Source organism: Hetaerina americana, unplaced genomic scaffold (assembly GCF_022747635.1).
Source record: "Hetaerina americana unplaced genomic scaffold, ioHetAmer1.1.p SCAF_5, whole genome shotgun sequence".
NCBI classification, from domain to species: domain Eukaryota; kingdom Metazoa; phylum Arthropoda; class Insecta; order Odonata; family Calopterygidae; genus Hetaerina; species Hetaerina americana.
In genome coordinates, this window is record NW_027287095.1 from 33,015,150 (window position 1) to 33,034,344 (window position 19,195).

Consider the following 19,195-nt stretch of genomic DNA (forward strand, 5'->3'; position numbering starts at 1 on the left):
GGACATAAGGAGAAGAATTGCGTGAGGTAAAGAATTTAGGAAGTGCTGGGCTTGGTAGGAGAGGGGAAGGAATTGTTTTAAGGAATCCAAAGGCAGGAAAGATAGATGCAGAGTATTTTGATTGGCGATGGGACATTGAAGGCTGTAATAGAGGGGAGAACGTTAGGCAAGCGAGGAAGAGATCGATGCTGATACGGAACGGCGGTCTCATTCTCCGGAGCTTCAAGGCGTTTAAGGGAAAAATTAGAACGTATCCCAAGTGAAAGTAAACTATCATGATACTTCGAATTGGACTGTTACAATTACTTAATTAGCATAACTTCTAACACTCCGTAATACACGTCAGCACTCACAAAATTTATGTTCTGTCACAACTTACCACAAAATAGTGAATAGTACAAAATCGAAACCTGATCATATAATAAATATGTCGCTTTAAAATATTCACATTGATTACGTAATAACATTTTGCAAGTCTCTTAGAATATTGTACACTTATACACAACGTTACGACAAGGCATTGCAGTTGGAAGCGATGTAACTTTGTCACAACGTGCGTGTTAACAACGTAGCCTTGTGCAAGTGAATTCAGCGCCGTGACAACCTCTCCACTTGTAGCATTATGATATCCACTTGGTTATTGACTGGAAAAACGAACCCACGTTATTACTGATGAACCTGCACACCCTACTTTCCCGCATGATGTCTGTGTTTAACGGCCAAGTCCACACGCAAAGCTTTCCCCCCGAGAATATATTTTTTTCGGAGGTCTTGCGATCCTATTAATGAGCCTCCACGGGTGCGCGTCTAGTTTAATCTCGTTGTGGACGCGGAAAGTTTATCGCTCCGCCTCCGCTTGGCGCCTTCCTGCATTCGCTCCCAGCATCCCTCCTCGCTATCTCTTTTGCAGTACGAGAGAGAGAGAGAGAGGAGAGACAACCTTGGTTTCGACACTTCACGAATCCACTTTGTCGAATGAATCGTTCCTCAGAATAATTTCCCCATCCACTCGGACTTGTGGATCTTTACTTCGACGGTTAGTGCCCATCTTCTTCTTTCTTTGTCTTATCCGAATGTCTTTTGCCGACTTGGGCGTTCGGTATAAATCGTTTCCGCCCTCCCCCTCCGACTCCCACCTCCCTCCCAGACTCATCCCGTCCCCATCTCTCCTTCCCCCGTCTTCCTCGTTCGGCTGAAGAGGGCTTCCAGTGCTACCTGTTACATAAACATTAAACTCCTCCCGCAGAATGTTCGTGGGAGCATCAGCCCTTGGACAGAATCGCACTATCTCATGCGCGGACGCCATACTCTCTGTTTCTCTTTCTCTCCCTCTCTCTCCTAAAACCATCGCTAAATGGGGAAAACGACTCTCCATACGCTTTCGATGCTTTTGCTTTAAAATCTTCCCCCAAAGGTTGTTATATTAAACTTCTTCCCCAACCCCCATTCCATTAAGTGAGTAGCTATACCGGGGCCGGGTAAGGCGCCATTACTAACTCGGTAACAATAAAAAAAATGGTTAGCATGACAAAAAGTTCCGACGTTAAAAATAGATGCGAATGGCATTTAAAATTAACTGTTATCGGACTAATGCAAAACAAATAAATAAATTTAGACTACATTTCCACTTAACTTTCTCGTACTCGGAAGACGTGGATGAAAATCATTTCGAAGAATGTTCACCAATAAAGGACATGGCTGCTGCAAAAACATTCACGATAGCATATACACTTACACTGACGCAAGGAAAAATTCTAGAAGTTTCTGAGTGTCAAAGTTCAGCATGTAAATTTCTATAATTAGTAAGTACATGTAATTTAGCGAACATGCTATAATTTAATACGAAAATTATTTTTATAGTCATGACCTTCTCTCACTTAGAAGGATTTATGGGAGATCGCAAGTAAATATGTCCGAAGATTTTCTAAAAAAACAAGGTTTCCTTGCATCCGTGTATTAGATGAAACCGATGTTTATATTGTAATTGATGCCCCGACCAATTCTTAAAGTGCAAACAATTAAACGACTACAAAAGGCATTTTGGAAAAATGTTCAATGTGATTGGTCATTGATGCAATATCGAGCTCACCCTCATTCCATTGATTTCTCGTTCTACGCTGCGAGCCCCCCGGAAGGCGTATGGCGGGGGGTTATGTCATCAGCCGTCAGTAACTAAATGGCTAAGCGCTCGAAATTCGCTGCTAAGTTCATTGAGCGTGGTGTTTCCGTCGTTCAATCTCGTTTTTGTGGTGATGGCGAATCTTGCGAGGAGAGAAATTCCATGAATATATTGGTGCTGCAGTCTATCACCCTCATCGTGTCCGAATGGTCTAATCTGCCGAATGAGAGAGGACAATGATTCTCATTCAGTCTTTTAAGTTAAATCGGGTCTCCGGTACCTTTCTAATAGCCTGTTTTTATCCTTCTCTCTTGGTACCAGTTCCTTTTTTAACCGTGTTAGACTTGTATTTTTATTTTAACATCTCCTATGTTACATTAAATATTACATAGTTCCCTGCAAGCTACCTCTAGGGAGTGTGGTAGAGGGTGATAACACACCAGACTACGTTTGACCCTAAATACTTTTCCTTCCTAGCGCAGTCGGACAACGTTATTCTGATCCCTTATTGTTCGTGGGACAAATTACATGTTTAATCTATCTGTTCCATAATTAATCTTTCTAATTTTATTTACTTGACCTCGCGTACCGCAGTACGAGGGGGTTAACAACGTATTTTCAACATCATCGCTAAAGACACATTCATCTAATTTATGTGAGAGATTCAATCTGTAATTTAACCTTCGCTCCATAAGTAATTCATTCACCGCCTAGCTCCTCTGATAATCTAGATACGCTACTCAAGTTTGTCATAACAACGTTTCAAAAATCTAGCTCCGCTACGCTGCACGAGATCCGATTCAATACAGCTTAATGAGGATCCCATATACTAGCAGCATATTCTAAATGAGACCTAACGAGCGAAAGATAGAATTTCTCTGTAAACTTTTCATCGCATTTACCCAATACTCTTATAATAAATCCTTATCTTTTTTTAGCCCACATATTCCTCTTGTGTGTTTCACCCAGGAGAGGTCATGAATGAGGGTAATGCCTAAGTATATTAATTAAGTCCACACTTTCCAATTTCGATGTTCTTGATGCAGCAGGCATTCGTGAGGGAGTTGCTCTTATTCTTCAAATACCTAGCGGTCCTTAGGGAGGAACTAATTCGCGGTAAGTTGGAGGAAACATCGTCTTTCTCATGAAAGAGAACCCTCCCTGAAGAAAAGAAGGGAAATGAATTCAATGCAAAATTTGACGAGGGAAACATTTCTTCAAAATGGCTCTGAACAAATTTAAATCCATTGGCAAAATAACGAATGTTTTAACCGCTCCGCTAGAATGGTGCCTCATCTATTTGTTCCCTTTCCCGACAATTTTAGCAGAAATATTTTTTAGTTTCTTAGAAGTATTTGGGTAAGAATAATAGCTAAAATGACAACATAAAACTTGGAGCTATGATATACGATGCAGAATATTTAGTGGCTGTAGGAGTAAACTAGGTAGAATTGACCAATGTGTAAAAGAAGATAGGATTTGAGTGGAGGGATAGGAGGCTTATCCGAAATCTAAAATTGCGTCAGACTGCTCAGGTGTGAGCGGGGGATGGAGAGTCCGGGGGGACAGTGTTAGGCGGAGGAGTAAGATTGATTTTATTATAAATCGTACTATTCAACTGATATGAGTTTTAAATGGTAAACATGGTATGGGAAGAACTGTAAATAGAAATGAAAGTCGGTGGGGAATTTTATAAAATCGGTTAGGTTTGAGTATGACCAAGATTTAGTTTGTCAGTCGGCCAAGGGATTGCAAGCATTGCTGAGTACATTGGAAATTCTGTGCGATATATATGGGATGAGAATAAATGTAAATAAAACAAAGGTTATGAGGTTTTCCAGTAAGGGTTAAACCTTAAAAAATTAAAATCCTATGTTAAACATTAAAATGGGAATTTATAAACTAGAACTGGTGGAAATGTTTGTCTATCTCGGAAGTGTTTTGGACCAAATTGGACTAAGTAGTAGCTACAGAGTCTATCCCAAAAAGTAACTAAAACGATTGATTTTTCCTGGCAAAGCGGACGGTTGGAGTGGGACGATTTGTGGCGGGATAAACGGTGAGAGGTCTTGGGAGAGCAGCACGACCCACTGCAGTTGTCTGCAGGCCGTTACAGTCTACGGATCGCTGCTAGACTGAACCCCTATTCGAGGGTCGCGTCACAAATTCACGATGACACTTTCCATGGAGGAATGATATGCGATTAAATTTTGTGTAAAACTCAGGTAATCGGGTTCGGAGACCATGACCATGGTTAAGGATGCTTATGGAGTTGGAGAAATGTCCCAAGTGATGGGTTTCTGCAAACACAAGATGCTCTTGGAGTGTAACGAGGATGTTGACGACGTGGAATGCCCTGGACATACATCAACAACATAGCGTGATAAAAATGTGCAAAAAGTGAGCCGCATGCTCAATTCTGATTAACTCCCAAGTTTCAGGATTTAAGCAGAGTGCAATATTCAGTAAACCACAGTGCATTGCATTATTACGGAAGATTTAGCCATGAAAAAGGTGTGCCAAGATGGTTCCCAAGGTGCTGTCAGAAGACTGCTTGTGTGACCATCTTACCTTGGTCCTCTTGGACCACTGTGGAAGTGACCCGAATTTTTTAGAATTGAAGTTGCTGGTGACGAAACATGGGTCTTTGAGTGCCAACCAAGTACAACCCCTTTTAGTGCCGTTTTTTATCACTGGATTATATCAAAGATGCCACGACGAGGTGCTTCAACCAGGATCCTGTTGATGCCCTACTGGAAGCGTACCAGAAGCGTGGCAGAGGCGCTGACATCGGTGCTGTTTTGAAGAGTTTTAGTAATTTGTACTTTGATCTGCAATAAAGTTTTCCACCGATTTATTCTACTTATTTTTTTGGGGCAGGCCCTATATGTGAGAATGATAAATGCATTAGGAAAAGGAGGTTTCACAAGGAAGTGGGAATTGATGACAGGGACTTAAGAGTAAGGCTGTTAAGAAAAGGTTCGTTAAAACTATGATGCGGAGCATTTTTTCGAACGGTGCGAAAACATGGTCGTTGAAGAAGAATGATAGGCGTAAATTGGAGGGTCTTGAGATGTGAGTATGGAGAAGGATGGGAAAGGTAAAATGCACGGAGAGGAAAACCAATGAAGAAGTATTGGCCATGATGAGGGAGGAGAGGGAATTGTTGGGAGACATCCAATTCAGGAGGGAAAGGTGGATGCAGAGCGTTTTGATTGTTAATAGAATGCCGAAGACTGTGGTAGAGGGGAGAACAATTGTCAAACGAGAAAAGGCTATAATAATGGTGGGGTGTTGGACTGAATTAAGGGAGTTATAATATATGCGGAATTGAAGAAGGGTTTATTGTAGATGAGGCGGTAAATAGCGGTAATGGGGGTAAAACACGGGGCTAAGAAATGTAGTGATCCTCAGTCTGTGTAAATCTAAAACCTACCTTTAATAGTAGCCTATCAAGTTATAATATTTTATTAGATGGTATGAAGCAGGGTCACGCCGCCATCCCAACTGCCCCCGTATCCGCCCCTGAGGCGCCAACGTCGAGTCAAGGTTGAAGAATCGGGAAAAAAATAACTCGCCGTCGAGGACTTGCAGTGGTGCATGGGTAACCGTCTCATGGGCGGGAGTGTGGTGGCAATATTTTCGCGGGTTAGTCCGACCGTCGGTCGCACCACGGCTGTGAGTCGGGGTTCGCCACGTGCTTTGGCCTGCGTACGCGGTGACAGTACCTCTTCCCTCGGGATCGATATCGCGCCGGCTCCTCAAACATCTCGAACGAATTAATTCAATGGCTCGTGCAAACACGGCGCCGGGACGATACGTCTCGCTTTCTCTCTTACCCCCCTCCCATTTCCCCTCCCCACGAGGGAAAATAAGATTGGGGAGGTCTCCCGGTAGCACAGCCGGCTCCCTCTTTTTCATCTTTATATAATTCGCAATCTGGTGGTGGTTTCAGTGCCAATAGGAAATTTGCCCATACATTGCTTGAAGTTCAAAAGAGGACGATGAGGAATAGGGTAATTAAAGATGCGCTAACTAGTAAGGGTTTTATAGTAACCCTTACTCGTCTTGCATGTATGGAGTTGTATTTTAAAACTTAGATACTTTAGTGCATTTGTATTTGATGTCCGTAATAATTCTTTTTAAACTTTTTTTTAATTGGTAGTATTTAATTTTAATACAAGTACGTACTTGTATATACCATGTATACGTGTATTTACCATGGAGTGAAATATGTACTTTTCTTCGGTAGATAATTCATTTTATAGGGTAGGCAAAACATATTATCGGTAGATAAAAAATTTTATGCAAACTTAATTGCAAATAAAACTGTGGGTATTCTTTATAAGTTGATATTAATTTAAATTTCAAACTTGTGAGTCTATTGTGAGCAAATGGTGATCTATTGGTTGGTTAAGACGTTACACTCGATGGTATCATGCTTGACTACGTGGAAATTCATCTGAAATGAAAGAAGAGTGCTAACTATTCTTCGCTCACCTTTTATTTGGTACGACTAGTTTCAACGCATCGGCGTCTGAGGTACCTGAGGATATAGCCGTTGAACCTAATTGTTCCAAATAAAAAGTGTGTGGAGAATACTTAGCACTCTTCTTTCATTAGTTAGTGGCGAAGTTCCACTCGCCTCACGATATAAATTCGAACAGCATTGCCAGCATACGGCTTGTCTTCTAACTGCAAAGCTCAAATCGGTAAAAATGTCTTTTCTGTGTGGAATTCGAAACGTCGTCCCCTCACTCTTGAATCAGACGTCAACTGAAACGTACACACTCAAGAATAAAATTTGAGTTGCATTCCTCTGGAAGATATCTACGCAATAACAATACTCCGGGAGAGATCAAATGCATGAAATACAATCGGAATCTAAAGCAGAAGCTGCCTTCATTAACACCCAATAGCATGCTGAAATAGTACGGCTGCAATTTCATCTTTATGAAAAAGTCTCAAAGGTGAAACAAAATGGGATGGAGAGCGATTTTTGGGGAAAATTCTTCTCTATTGGATAAGTCTAGCGGTATCAAGTCTGTATAATGAATTACTATTGAAGTCAGTAAATTCATGCATGGAATTAAAATTGCCTATCGTTTGTAGGATTAACATGAAAATAGGGATAATCATCAATTTTGGGGGATTGTAAGTCTTCGTATTTCAATGCAGTGTACGGGTCTCGCAAGGATTAACTTTGCAACTTTCAATTGTCTGAGGTTACATAGTGATTGCTCGAGATTCAGTGGTGCGGAACGTAAGGATAATCACCAGAAAAAAGCCTTGACGTTCCAAATATGTAATTGAAGAAAATTTGTGTTTGTACTTAGAAGTAAACATCATGATTCCGTGTGATGACAGCAATCTGCTGCGTATTTTCTCCCGCAGAGCGGCTTTGAGCTCTTGATTCAAGGGGTGCTTACACATCAATCCAATCAACTACGTTACGAACGAAATTAATAAAATTTATATTTCAATTGAATTCTCTTTTTTATCTTAATAATTTTGTTTCTTAATAATATTATCTCGTAAGTATTTTGTAAATTAATAATTATGGGTGCAAATCACACTAGTATGTCAATCTCTGGAATCTGTCAGACCCGAAATATCACATATTTCAAATGATCGTTCAAGAAGAGAATAAATGACAGGAGCTGCCTCTTTTGCGGCAGATTCAGAGGTTCTACTTTATATTATTTAATACTTCATTGGGAACCAGCATCTCCGCCGAAGCTGAAATCCATCAGGCGAGTTGCGACTCAATCAAATAAAAAATTAATCTCCCTAGACACTGTATGGGTTCCAGCGTGTCGAAAAAGCCCAGCATCGTATCAATTGATTCTTCATATGAAACTGACGAAATGTAACATGTACCTGTAGTTTTGAAATTTTCTATCCTGCCCACAACTACGTGGTAAGCGCTTACAATTATTCTAACTTTTAAGCTAATTGTGTGTGTAGAACAAACCACATCAGACAGAGGCAATTCAATGAATGTGTTCAATCAGGCTGGTCCAATATTCAAATAATCGTAAACCCGATTTACGTTTTGGAAAAAAAGAGATCGTTGTAAAGATCGAGGCGAATTAGACTCCGTTCTTCGGTCTCACAATTTTTTTTATTTGATAGTCAACCTTTTAAGGTAGGTTTTGAATGGAGGAAAACTCTACACCTCTGCATTTCTCAGCCTCGCCCAACAAGACACAACTGGGAACCCCTCACCGCAATAAACCCTTCTTCAATTCCACATACACTTTACTTTTCTTCATTCCGCCCAAAAAGCCTATTCTATTCATTCCACTTTCTTGTTTTCCTAACGTCCTCCCGTCTATCACAGATTTCAACATTCCATTGGCAATCAAAACGCTCTGACTCCATTTTTCCTGCCTCCTAATGATTTCTTCCAACAACAATCTTTCTTCTCCATCATACCCTGTTATTTTTCTTTAATTCCTTTCCTTCCATTTTACCTTTTCCGTCTTTCTCCACGACCCTATCTCAAACATGAAAGCCGTGTTTTGTCGTTGTTGTTTTGCCAACGCCCCTATCTTATTATAACGTCCATGTTTCCGCGCCGTACATAACAACGCTACGTAGACCTAATAAATTTTTCGAAAATCTTTTCAGCACCCTACTCAACGCCTCTGGTATCCGTTTTAAACGCGGAAAGAAAGGAAAAAAGTACATGTACTGAAAACAGCCAATTTCGGTCGCCCACCTGTAGAGGTTACCATCCAGCTCATTTTAATATTGAATATGCGTTGCTCGCTAAGCTATGTCGTGAACCATCGTTCTTTTGTTGACATAATAAAAATCTTGGTCTTAAAATGCCGAAGTATTAAAACTATTCCTTGGTACAAAAAATAAGACAATATTTTGTGCGTACTTTCATGTGTAGAATAAAAATTAATGTAGCCTCTCTATACGCCGCCGAGTGTTTTTTATTGGTGAGTCTGCCAGGCGTTATCAACGGTTATAGCAGCGATTTCCCTGGGTCATGTCTCGAGTATAATATAGAAGGTTATAGCAGTTCATTAGGATGGCCCTTGAATCCAATGTGAACCCTCGCTCAGGTTCCTCATTAAGAAACCCCATTAATGATGGACTACACGCCGCGAGAGAGCCCCCAAGCGAACTTGACCATTAGTAGTATCGTTTCTACGTACTTCATAAACTTTGAAAGTGGCAGCAGAATATGTATCATATTTATCTCCGGTCATATCGCTAACCTTCTCAATTTCTGCAGATACATTTACGGTTATTGAGGAGTTGATTAAAGATGCGCGATACGAGGTCTGTTAAAAAAGTATCAGTAGGGCAGGAAAAGGATAGGGATGTTGGGAGGAAGGAAGTACTCAGAGATGAAGAGGGACCTGATGTAGGGTAGGTTGCTGGATTGTGTTTTGTTAGGAGTCACAAAATATTTATTTGGTAGTTGTGTCCGTCCAAAAACCTACTTTAACCGGTAGATTACCTTATTATAATAATCAGATATATAAATACACATATAAATAAATATAAATAAATAAATAAATAAATATATATATATATATATATATATATATATATACACACACACACATATACATACACACACACACGAGGTCTGTGCAGAAAGTATCGCGAATTTTGAATTTCCGCGTGTTACTCATATTTTATTTTTGATTTTTTTGTAGCGTTATGCATGGTACTTTTGTCTCTCCCTTATGCCGAAAAGTTCGGCCATTTTGAATGTTCAGTAACTTGTTGATAGCTGTTTTGCTTAGACGTGTTTTGGCTTGTCTTCAATTTTTGCCTGTTCCAAAAAATGGATCAAAGAATCTGTGTCAAACTTCGTGTGAAAAACGAAATTAGGTGCGCGGACGCATTCCGAGTTTTGACTGTGGCATACGGAGAACCTACCTTGGATCGAAGCAACTTTTGTCGGTGGTACAAAATGTTCTCAGTAGGCCGAGAAGATGTGAACGACGAAGAGCGTGCCGGACGCCCGAGCACGCCAACAACAGAGGAAAACATTGATGAAGTGAAGAAAATAGTATTGGCCAATCGTTGAATCACCGTTAGAGAATTTGCTGAGGACCTTAACATATCGATTGGATCGCCCCATTACCAATGATTCGGGCACGACACGGATCGCCGCGAAATTCGTACCAAAATTGCTCAATTCCGACCAAAAACAGCAACGCATTAACATTCCTAATGAGGTGTTGGACTCAGTCCGCGACGAACTAAATTTACTTCAGAGGGTCATAACTGGTGACAAATCATGGGTTTATGGCTATGACGTGGAAACTCCCAAACTCACAATCATCCCAATGGAAGCCGCAGCCCAGGTCAAGACCGAAAAAAGCGCGCGGAGTTCGGTCGAATGTGAAAGTTTTGCTTAGTTTTCTTCGATTGCAGGGGCGTGGTGCATCATGAGTTCTTGCCACAGGGTAGAACGGTAAATAAGGGATATTACCTGCAATTTATGCGCAATCTGCTGAAGAAATTCGCCACAAACGCCCGGATTTGTGGCAGAATAAAAATTGGCTTTTGCACCATGACAACGCCCCAGCTCAACCATCGTTACTAGTGGGTGAATTTTTGGCCAAAATCAACACACTAATGATGCTGCAGCCACCATATTTTCCATATCTGGCCTCTCAGTGACTTTTTTTGCTCCTGAAACTGAAGAAGCCCATGAAAAGGACGACGCAACGCTACGATAGACGAGATAAATGAGGATGCATCGAAGGAGGAGCCGAACAAGATCACAAAAAATAATTTTTCGAAGTGCTTCGAGGATTGGAAAAAACGTTGGCGCAAGTGCATAAAATCTAATTGGGATTACTTTGAAGGGGACAAAATAGATATTCATGAATAAATAAGTTATTTTTGAAAAAAGCACAGAAGTGGGGAAACCTTTTGAGCAGACCTCGTATGTGACAAACTGAAAAGTTTTTTACATATTGAGTAATTTGGAAATCCCTGCTTGCACGCTGATAAAAAATGCTCATAATACCCTAGTTTAGGACATATATGATATGTATTTGCTTGTTCAAGTTGAACCCTCGTGCTCTTGAGATAGCAAATGCTATCGAGAATATGTTCTCGCGCGTTGAATCGAAGTACAATTGCGCGTTTGATTGCTTGACGTTCGCAAAGTTTGTTTGATTATTTCGATGATTTGTCGTAAACTGATTCACGAAGCTTCAATTGAATTCTTTTTTCCTTCCCTCCTCAGGAATCTGCCCCGCGCCATACTAATCGCCATGCCCGCCATCACGCTGATTTATGTACTTACGAACATGGCGTACTTCATTGTTGTTCCGACGGTTGAAATGCTTGCATCCCCGGCAGTCGCTGTGGTACGTTTTCTCTCCCCCCTTCTTTCTGATAGTTATTCTCTTCCGAACCAGAAACGACTTTGACTTTTTCATAGACTTCAGAAACTTTGATATCTCATTTCTGTTCTCCTGATTTCTCCATGACCAGTCATTCGGATACAAGGCGTTGGGACCACTGGCGTGGGCCGTTCCGGTGTTTGTCTCCCTGTCGACATTCGGGGGCGTCAACGGGATTTTGTTCACATCTGCGAGGCTCTTCCATGCCGGCTCCTGCCAGGGGCATTTGCCCTCCTTGTTCTCCTTCATCCACGTCGAGCGGGCGACGCCGATTCCTGCTCTCATTTTCACGGTAAGGAAATATACATTGCGTAAACCTCTTCGGAACAACCTCACCATTGATAAGTGATTGGCTCCCTTGGGCTTTGTTTTCCCAACTCCCTACTTACACCTGACCTTGTACATTGCTCAGCAATAACTCGTTACAATAAAAGTAATAGATAAATCATTATTGCCTAGTAAATGTAAATTTAAGAGGAGTTTGAATCGATGCGGCAATCAACTTATGCGTGCAGTAATAATTTGATAATAGCCGCCTTTTCCAACTCTCCAAAAAAATATGCAAGTTATATGTAAACCTGAACATGTTTTAGTAATCATTGAAAGAGAATAATGCTCTTCACACTGCAATGGTTAATATGAACTCATTGCATTGCCCTGCTATTTTTTAAAGGATAATGCAGTTATGATGCATTGCCAAGAGTGGTTATACTTGATGCGTAAGAATAGTCTTGTTGCCCCAGAGTATTTAGACCAGTAAAAACATTAACCTTTGTACAGAATTCAATGTTTAATTTTCTATATTGGTGTTTGTAAAATTATTATACCTCTGCGAGATCTCAATTTTATAACTCAATCATAAGTCAAATAAATAAATCTTTTGGCATTGATAGTTAATTGGAGTACCATTGATTTTTTTTCATATGGTTGTAATCAAATATTTTCTTGAGTATTCATATTTTTTCCAAGTATTCTTCCTTGAACCAAAACATAAAAGTGAGGTTTTACTCCATTTTCGTTGCTTTTGTAGTGAAAATGTAACTGATTAAAAACCACCACCAGCCACCCATTCTGACCTAGGAGATAATATTATTATTATTTTAGGTTAAAGTAGGTTTTGGATGGACACAACTGCTAAATGTTTTTCTTGTCTCTCCTAACAAAAAGAAAACCCAATTTCCTACTTTGCCACAAATTCTCTCTTCATCATTCCGCCCGACATCTCTATCCTATTTCTGCCCCTTCCTCGTTTGCCCAAAATTCTCTCCCCTATCACAGTCATCAACATCCCACTGCCAATCAATATGCCTTCCATCCATTTTTTCTGTCTTCTTAGAACTTCTCCCACCAATCTCCTCCCTTCCCCCTCCATTCCTAGCACCTCATTTGTTTCCCTTTCTGCCCACTCGAAATTCTCCATCCTTCTCCACATCGACATTTCCAAAGCCTCCAATTGATGCCTATCATCCTGCTTCAATAACCATGTTTCCTGCCGTGGATAGCAATGCTCCATATCGATGTTTTAATGAGCCTTTTCTTAGCATTCTAACACTACATCCCTGTCATCAATTTCCTCCAGGGAAAGCTCCTTTGCCTAATGCAATTCTTCTCCTTATATCCCTACTACTTTCACTGTTTTGATCCAAAACGTTTCCGGGATGCATAAACTGTTCCACCTATTTTACTTTTTGCTCTCCTATTTTAACATTTAACTTAGCCTTTCCCTTTATGGAAAACTAAATAATCTTTGTTTTATTTACATTTATTTTCATCCTATGCCTATCACACTGAATTTCCAATGTACTCAGCAATACTTGCCATCCCTTGGCTGACTGAAAAACTGACGCTTGGTCATCGGCAAACCTGATTTGATGAATTCCCAGCAGACTTTCCTTCCTATTTCCATTTCTTCCCATGCCTCTTTACTCATTTCCTCAATGAGATATTATCAAACAAAAACGGAGGGTCCCCCAGACCTCAGTCGTCAAGGTACCTAATAATTAAATTACTTCTTGAGTGAATTTCCAAGCATTGAAGTACTATACTCAAAAATGGAAGAACACATACAGTTGGTATTGGGCACAGTAAGTCCTAGTCTTAGGAACAAGAGGAAATATTTGTGCAATATATGGTAATTTTACTTTAGTTTTCAAATGATATAGATCATATTTCACAAGTTGAGATAAGCCGAGAATGAAATCAATCACTTGGTGAAGAAATGCTTCATTTGCTACACCACCTATTGTTTTTCAAATAAATACAATCCGAATAGCAGATGCTTACCAATCCAAAATGTCATAACTTGAGGTTTATTAAATGACCTATGTAATCTCATATGTCAGCTGCTAAAAGAATCAATTCAAAATACCTCTATGACCAATTTTAACTGTGGAATTTGAGTGCTTGAAAATATCTTCCTGAATTTTCCTATTGGAAATTTTCCCACCAAAAATGCCAAAAAGTGAAGAGGTGATTTGTGTGTTTACGGCAAACGGATTAAAATTAAAGAAACTTACTAAAACGCTAACTAAAGAAAAAACATTGGTGTAAACTCTTATACACAAGCATTTTTTCCCAGGTAAAATAAAACCAATATACTGAATTCTACCAAAAAGAGGAATTTATCTCTGAAATAATCATTTCTTTCCTTTTACATTTCAGTGTATCACCTCTGTTGCCATGCTGTGTGTGAGCGACGTGTTTGCCCTCATTAACTACTTCAGTGTGATCCTCTGGGGTTCCTCTGGAGCATGTGTAGCAGGGCTTATCGTTCTGAGGTGGACAAAGCCTGATCTGATTCGTCCTCTGAGGGCACCCTTGTCATTGGCAATCCTCTTCCTCGTGGCATGCTCCATTCTTGTCATAGTCCCTACGATACAGAATCCCATTAACACAGGTAATGCTGTCATTGGATTAATATCTTGGGGTTCATTCTCCTGCTTTTGTTTTTGCAGCATGAGGGTGAATGTATGACTCTTGGACCACCGAGAACGCTGTTCAGTTAAAATGTTAATGAATCATGTTTGGTAAATGTTTTAAATTGAATGACCATATTTATAACTTAACTAAGATTGCTGGGTATCGACATTATCATCTCTTTCAAAGAGCTTTTTTTAATACCATTTTACAAGAGGGGCAGTACAATGAAAACCTAACGGATGATTATCAATGCAACAATTTCAGAGTGTAAAAATCATTCGCCTTGACTGGGATTCGAACCTGGATCCCTCAATGTCCGGTCAAGTGCTTTAGCCAGTTGAGCTATCAAGGCATCCTCTTAAAATTTCAGAGTTAAACTGACTATAGCACTCGACCGGACATTGAGTGATCCAGGTTCGAATCCCAGTCAAGGGGAACGAGTTTAATACTCTGAAACTGTTGCATTGAAATGAACATTAGCGGATGACTCTGTTAAAGTTACCATTGCGGCATCTGCCGCAGTTTCTTTGGACTAGCAGAAGCACACGCTAGACCAGTCCATGCACCAACAAGGACTAAACCCAATAACTGAGTGCACCTGTGAGTTGTCACTAAGCAGTTCTCCTACCACAGCAATGCCAGTATTGATATGTGACAACAGTGTTGCCACCTTATGCATGGATTGTGTGTTATGGCAAAAGATTGGTTTTCATTTCACTGCCCCTTATAGATTTTTGATCGATTTGTGATTGAATATGTCATGTTCCTGAAAGTTTTAATTGGACGACTAAGATAGTTGATCCCACAGAAATTTGGTAAATCACTCCCTGTGTAATCATGTGGTCACAAAACGATCCTCAGGGAGATTTAATATAAATTCCAGGGCATGTGAAAGTAAATTAATATACTTTGCTGATTTCTCTATATGGCATACAACCCTCGGAAAACTGAATCTCTATTTTGAGCAGTTCAGGCCCTGAATTAGCAGTTATACATGGGAGTTAAAAAGTCAACAAAATTTCAATTTCTTTTTGAGTTGCATGTATGAAAAATCAACTAGTTGCAATAGGTTGAGCCTTAACTTATTACTTTATTCCCATGAATGTAGTTCCTCCTCCGATTAGTCTCCCCATTTCTGAAACTTGGTTTTGGGCAAAGAAAAGTTTGCATCCCACAACAGACCTTACATTCAATATTCTGAAGAGGTCACTGGTTTTTCAATTAAAAAGAAGCACTTGAATAAATGCCATTTGCTTTTGGGCATTATGTTTTCTGAAATTCAATAACCGCTAATATTCAATGGTTTTGTAAGAAAAACATCTGCGTAGACCATTAGGCTTTGGGAAACAGTACTTCCCAAATAATCTGGAATGGTAAAGTGAGGAAGTAATTGAAATATCAATCATTTTAAATCACTATTTTGAATATAATACCCACATGCCTCCATATTCATAGATTATTATATTTTACAAAATGAAAGAGTGAAATACTTTATGAAACTCCTTTTGGGAGAAATGTTACATCACAGAAATAGTCTTGCAATCTTACATAGCCTGAATATATACTTTATATTGTCAATAATGTCTAGGAAAAACCTATGTGAACAACTATAACATTTAGAATTGACAAGGATCACTATCATGTTAATATAAAGAAGTTATTCAAATATAAGTGAAAGTTTTAGCACGTTAGGTGGTAAAACATTGTCCAAACAAAATAAAAATTATGTTGCTGCCTTCAATGACTCTTCAAATAAATCATTTTACACTTATGTGATTTACAAATAGAGTTCTAAACTGTGAATGAAAATATTTTATTTATTATAGCTTGTGTGCCAAAAATTTATCTGTAAAAATTGAAATAAAGTGATGGCATTAACTGTTAACTTTACTTAGAGCTGATGTTAATGTTCTTGATTGCTTATACTATGAGCACATATATGGTCCCAGCCCACTCTTACTCTTATGTCAATAATTTAGGTAAAAAGTAGGGGAATAATTTATAATGACTTTTTCAACAAATTGTACATTTGTTCATCAAAAACTTACATGTCTTTTTCTTGTATTACAGTTATTAGTTTGGTGATTACTCTCAGTGGAGTTCCAGTGTACTATTACTGTGTTGTACGAAAAGCAAATTCCAAGACTCAAGGGAAATGTATGGGTAAGTTTTTTTGAGCAACTTACTTAAATGTATTATAGTTTTTCTCTTTTCCTCATCAATAAATTACAAAATCATGATATTAATCATTTGGTTGGTATAAGAATTATTCTATATATTAAAGAATTATATTAATAAATAATTATTATTATATATAAGAATTATTCTAATATATCTGTACTACCTATTTTAATTTATGTCTCCAAACTTTAATATTTTCTTAGACTTTATGTTTATTGAGAATCTTATGCCTTCCATTTTCGTACGATTAATTTTCAACCATTACATACCACATTGATTTTGTAATGTGCAGTGCGAAGTAATGATTGTAACTAGAAGTCCATTATTTGCCCTTAATGAAGTTTAATTTTTTTTCAGAGAAATTAACTTACTACTCTCAAGTTCTCCTTGACATAATTGGTGTCGAAGTGGAAGAACCTACCCAAGAGACAACAAAGATGTGAAGAATAAAAATTGTTTGAAATTACTGCTTGATGCATTCCACCTTAATTTCTTGAAGGGAATTCCTTCTTCATGGATCTTTGGAAATCTGAAGTGAAAAAAGGTGACAAAAGCTACTAAATGGACTAAAATCTAAAAAAGATGTCAGTTCTTCTGAGACCAAATTTGTATTTATTTATTCATGCGCTGATCCCAAATTTTGTTGTGGTCACTTTTGGTTGAGACTCACACATATACAAATCAGATCTTAGTCAATTTCACTTCCAGTGAAAATTTCAAAGAAAAAAGTAAGATTATGCTTTTTTTAAATCTAAATTATTAAGGAAGCGCACCTTTTTTCTACTTTTTTCCATTTTGATATAGTTTCTCAAAAGTACCTACTTTCAAAGATGAACAAATCATTTGAATTTAAATGACGACAATTCAAAGATCTTAAGTAATTTCCTAGGATGGTTTGAAAAGAGATATTTTAATTGCTCAAAGATTTTTTTCAAGTCATTGCGAAGACTGATACTCATTTTTTGTTGGGTACCACTCATTTTTGGTGGGTTTCAATACTTCTTGTAGGTATTGCTTCCTGGGAAGAATGTTTTTTAATGTACCTAATATCATGTGACCATTTGATATGATTTTGTATTTTAATAATAAAGCAATTATTATATTGTGATTAATTCAACATGAAAAATTAATGGTTTATACAGTTTTGTTAATTTAAGTGTTTTTTTATATTTAAATTCTGTGCAACTCAAATATCCCTTGCTACTGCTAATAAACCATGAACAATCAACTAATGACACTTTACATCCACCATTATGTCTCTCCATTCTCCTAGCCACTGTGGATGCAATTTAGAGAGAGAAAGTTCATTAAATCTGCTATGGCACTCCAAGAGTCGACAAAAAGATTCTGCTCATAGCCTCATTCATGGTAATCATTCCTTAAAAATTGTATTTATGAATTAAGACACTGACAAGAAAGCCTATCGATTTTTCAATGAAGGCAACTAATTTATCTAAGAAAATATGACATAGAGTAAAACTTTCCAAAGAATTAATTAAAAGTGTAGCAAATTAATGGAATAGGGTAGTGAATATAATTAATAATCTTTTACAAAATATTAAATTAACTTGCTATACAGCATATTTCCACACTTATTCAATTGAATAAAATTATGTTTAGTATAATTTCATAGGTGGCTTGATTATGGATGTGGCATGGTAGCTCAATCAGTAGAGTATTCAACCGGAAGATCTGGTGCTCACCTCCACATGATGTCTTTGGACTGCTCCATTTAAGAATCCAGTGGTTTCATTTTCTGGTCACCAGAATTACAATGAATACATAGTCATTTGCATTAAAAATGTATCAAAGATTTTATAGCTGGTGTGGTGAAACATTAAGGATTATTTCCAATCTCCAGTGCATTTAGTTTGCCATTCAAATTGATAATTTATAAAGGTGCTTTATTCTGTACTTACAAAAATAACTGCCTCATATTTAAAATTCCGCAGGATAAAGTAGGTATGAGGTGAGCTCTGTCCTCATTATCACACTATTATTTAGTTGATTGACATTGAAATCATGATTAATACTATTATTGTTTCCTTCGCTTTCTAATGGTCATCATGCTTGACACTAATAGGCTTGAGCAATTACCTCCCCTCAATAGGAACATGGATTTTCTATGAAAGTATCATTAAGTGGTTTCGTGGTATTAAATATTGTTCAAAATAAAGAATCAGTCAACCCTTGTGCTGCAGAAAGTGCGCATGAATGTATGCAAGAGCAACTGCAGGAGGAACTTCCTTGCATGTTTGATCGTCTCTCACTCCCACGACCCACAGTCCTGAACTCTTTCTCACCATTAAAAAGCCAACTCTTTCACCCTCCAAAACCCTTACCCCCTGATCTATGAGGGCTTGCATTTCATCACTGGAGGTGTGACCACACTTTTCAACTGCTTGCTATTTTCAGTAAGTAAAAGTTACATGGCTGAATATCAACAGATTTGTTTACTGTATGGTGTCAAATCAATCAGATTATCACAAGAATAGTGAAAAAACAAATAAAATAAATTGTTTACAAAGTTAGAAAAATAATCTCTGGAATTAAAAGCTCCCCTGGTGAGTCATCAAGATGTACT

General features: G+C 38.4%; 1 protein-coding gene across 2 annotated transcripts in view; it reads left to right on the forward strand.

Moving 5' to 3' along the window:
• JhI-21 (Juvenile hormone Inducible-21) overlaps positions 1-17,777 on the forward strand; it is a 115,471-nt gene extending 97,694 nt beyond the window's left edge. For both annotated transcript variants that reach the window (XM_071592019.1, XM_071592020.1), the window contains exons 6-10: positions 11,352-11,475; positions 11,603-11,803; positions 14,173-14,407; positions 16,501-16,593; positions 16,969-17,777. In XM_071592019.1, coding sequence (XP_071448120.1) covers positions 11,352-11,475; positions 11,603-11,803; positions 14,173-14,407; positions 16,501-16,593; positions 16,969-17,054 — 739 coding nt within the window. In that variant the 3' untranslated portion in view covers positions 17,055-17,777. The remainder of the gene's footprint in view (positions 1-11,351; positions 11,476-11,602; positions 11,804-14,172; positions 14,408-16,500; positions 16,594-16,968) is intronic.
• Positions 17,778-19,195: the final 1,418 nt, after the last annotated feature.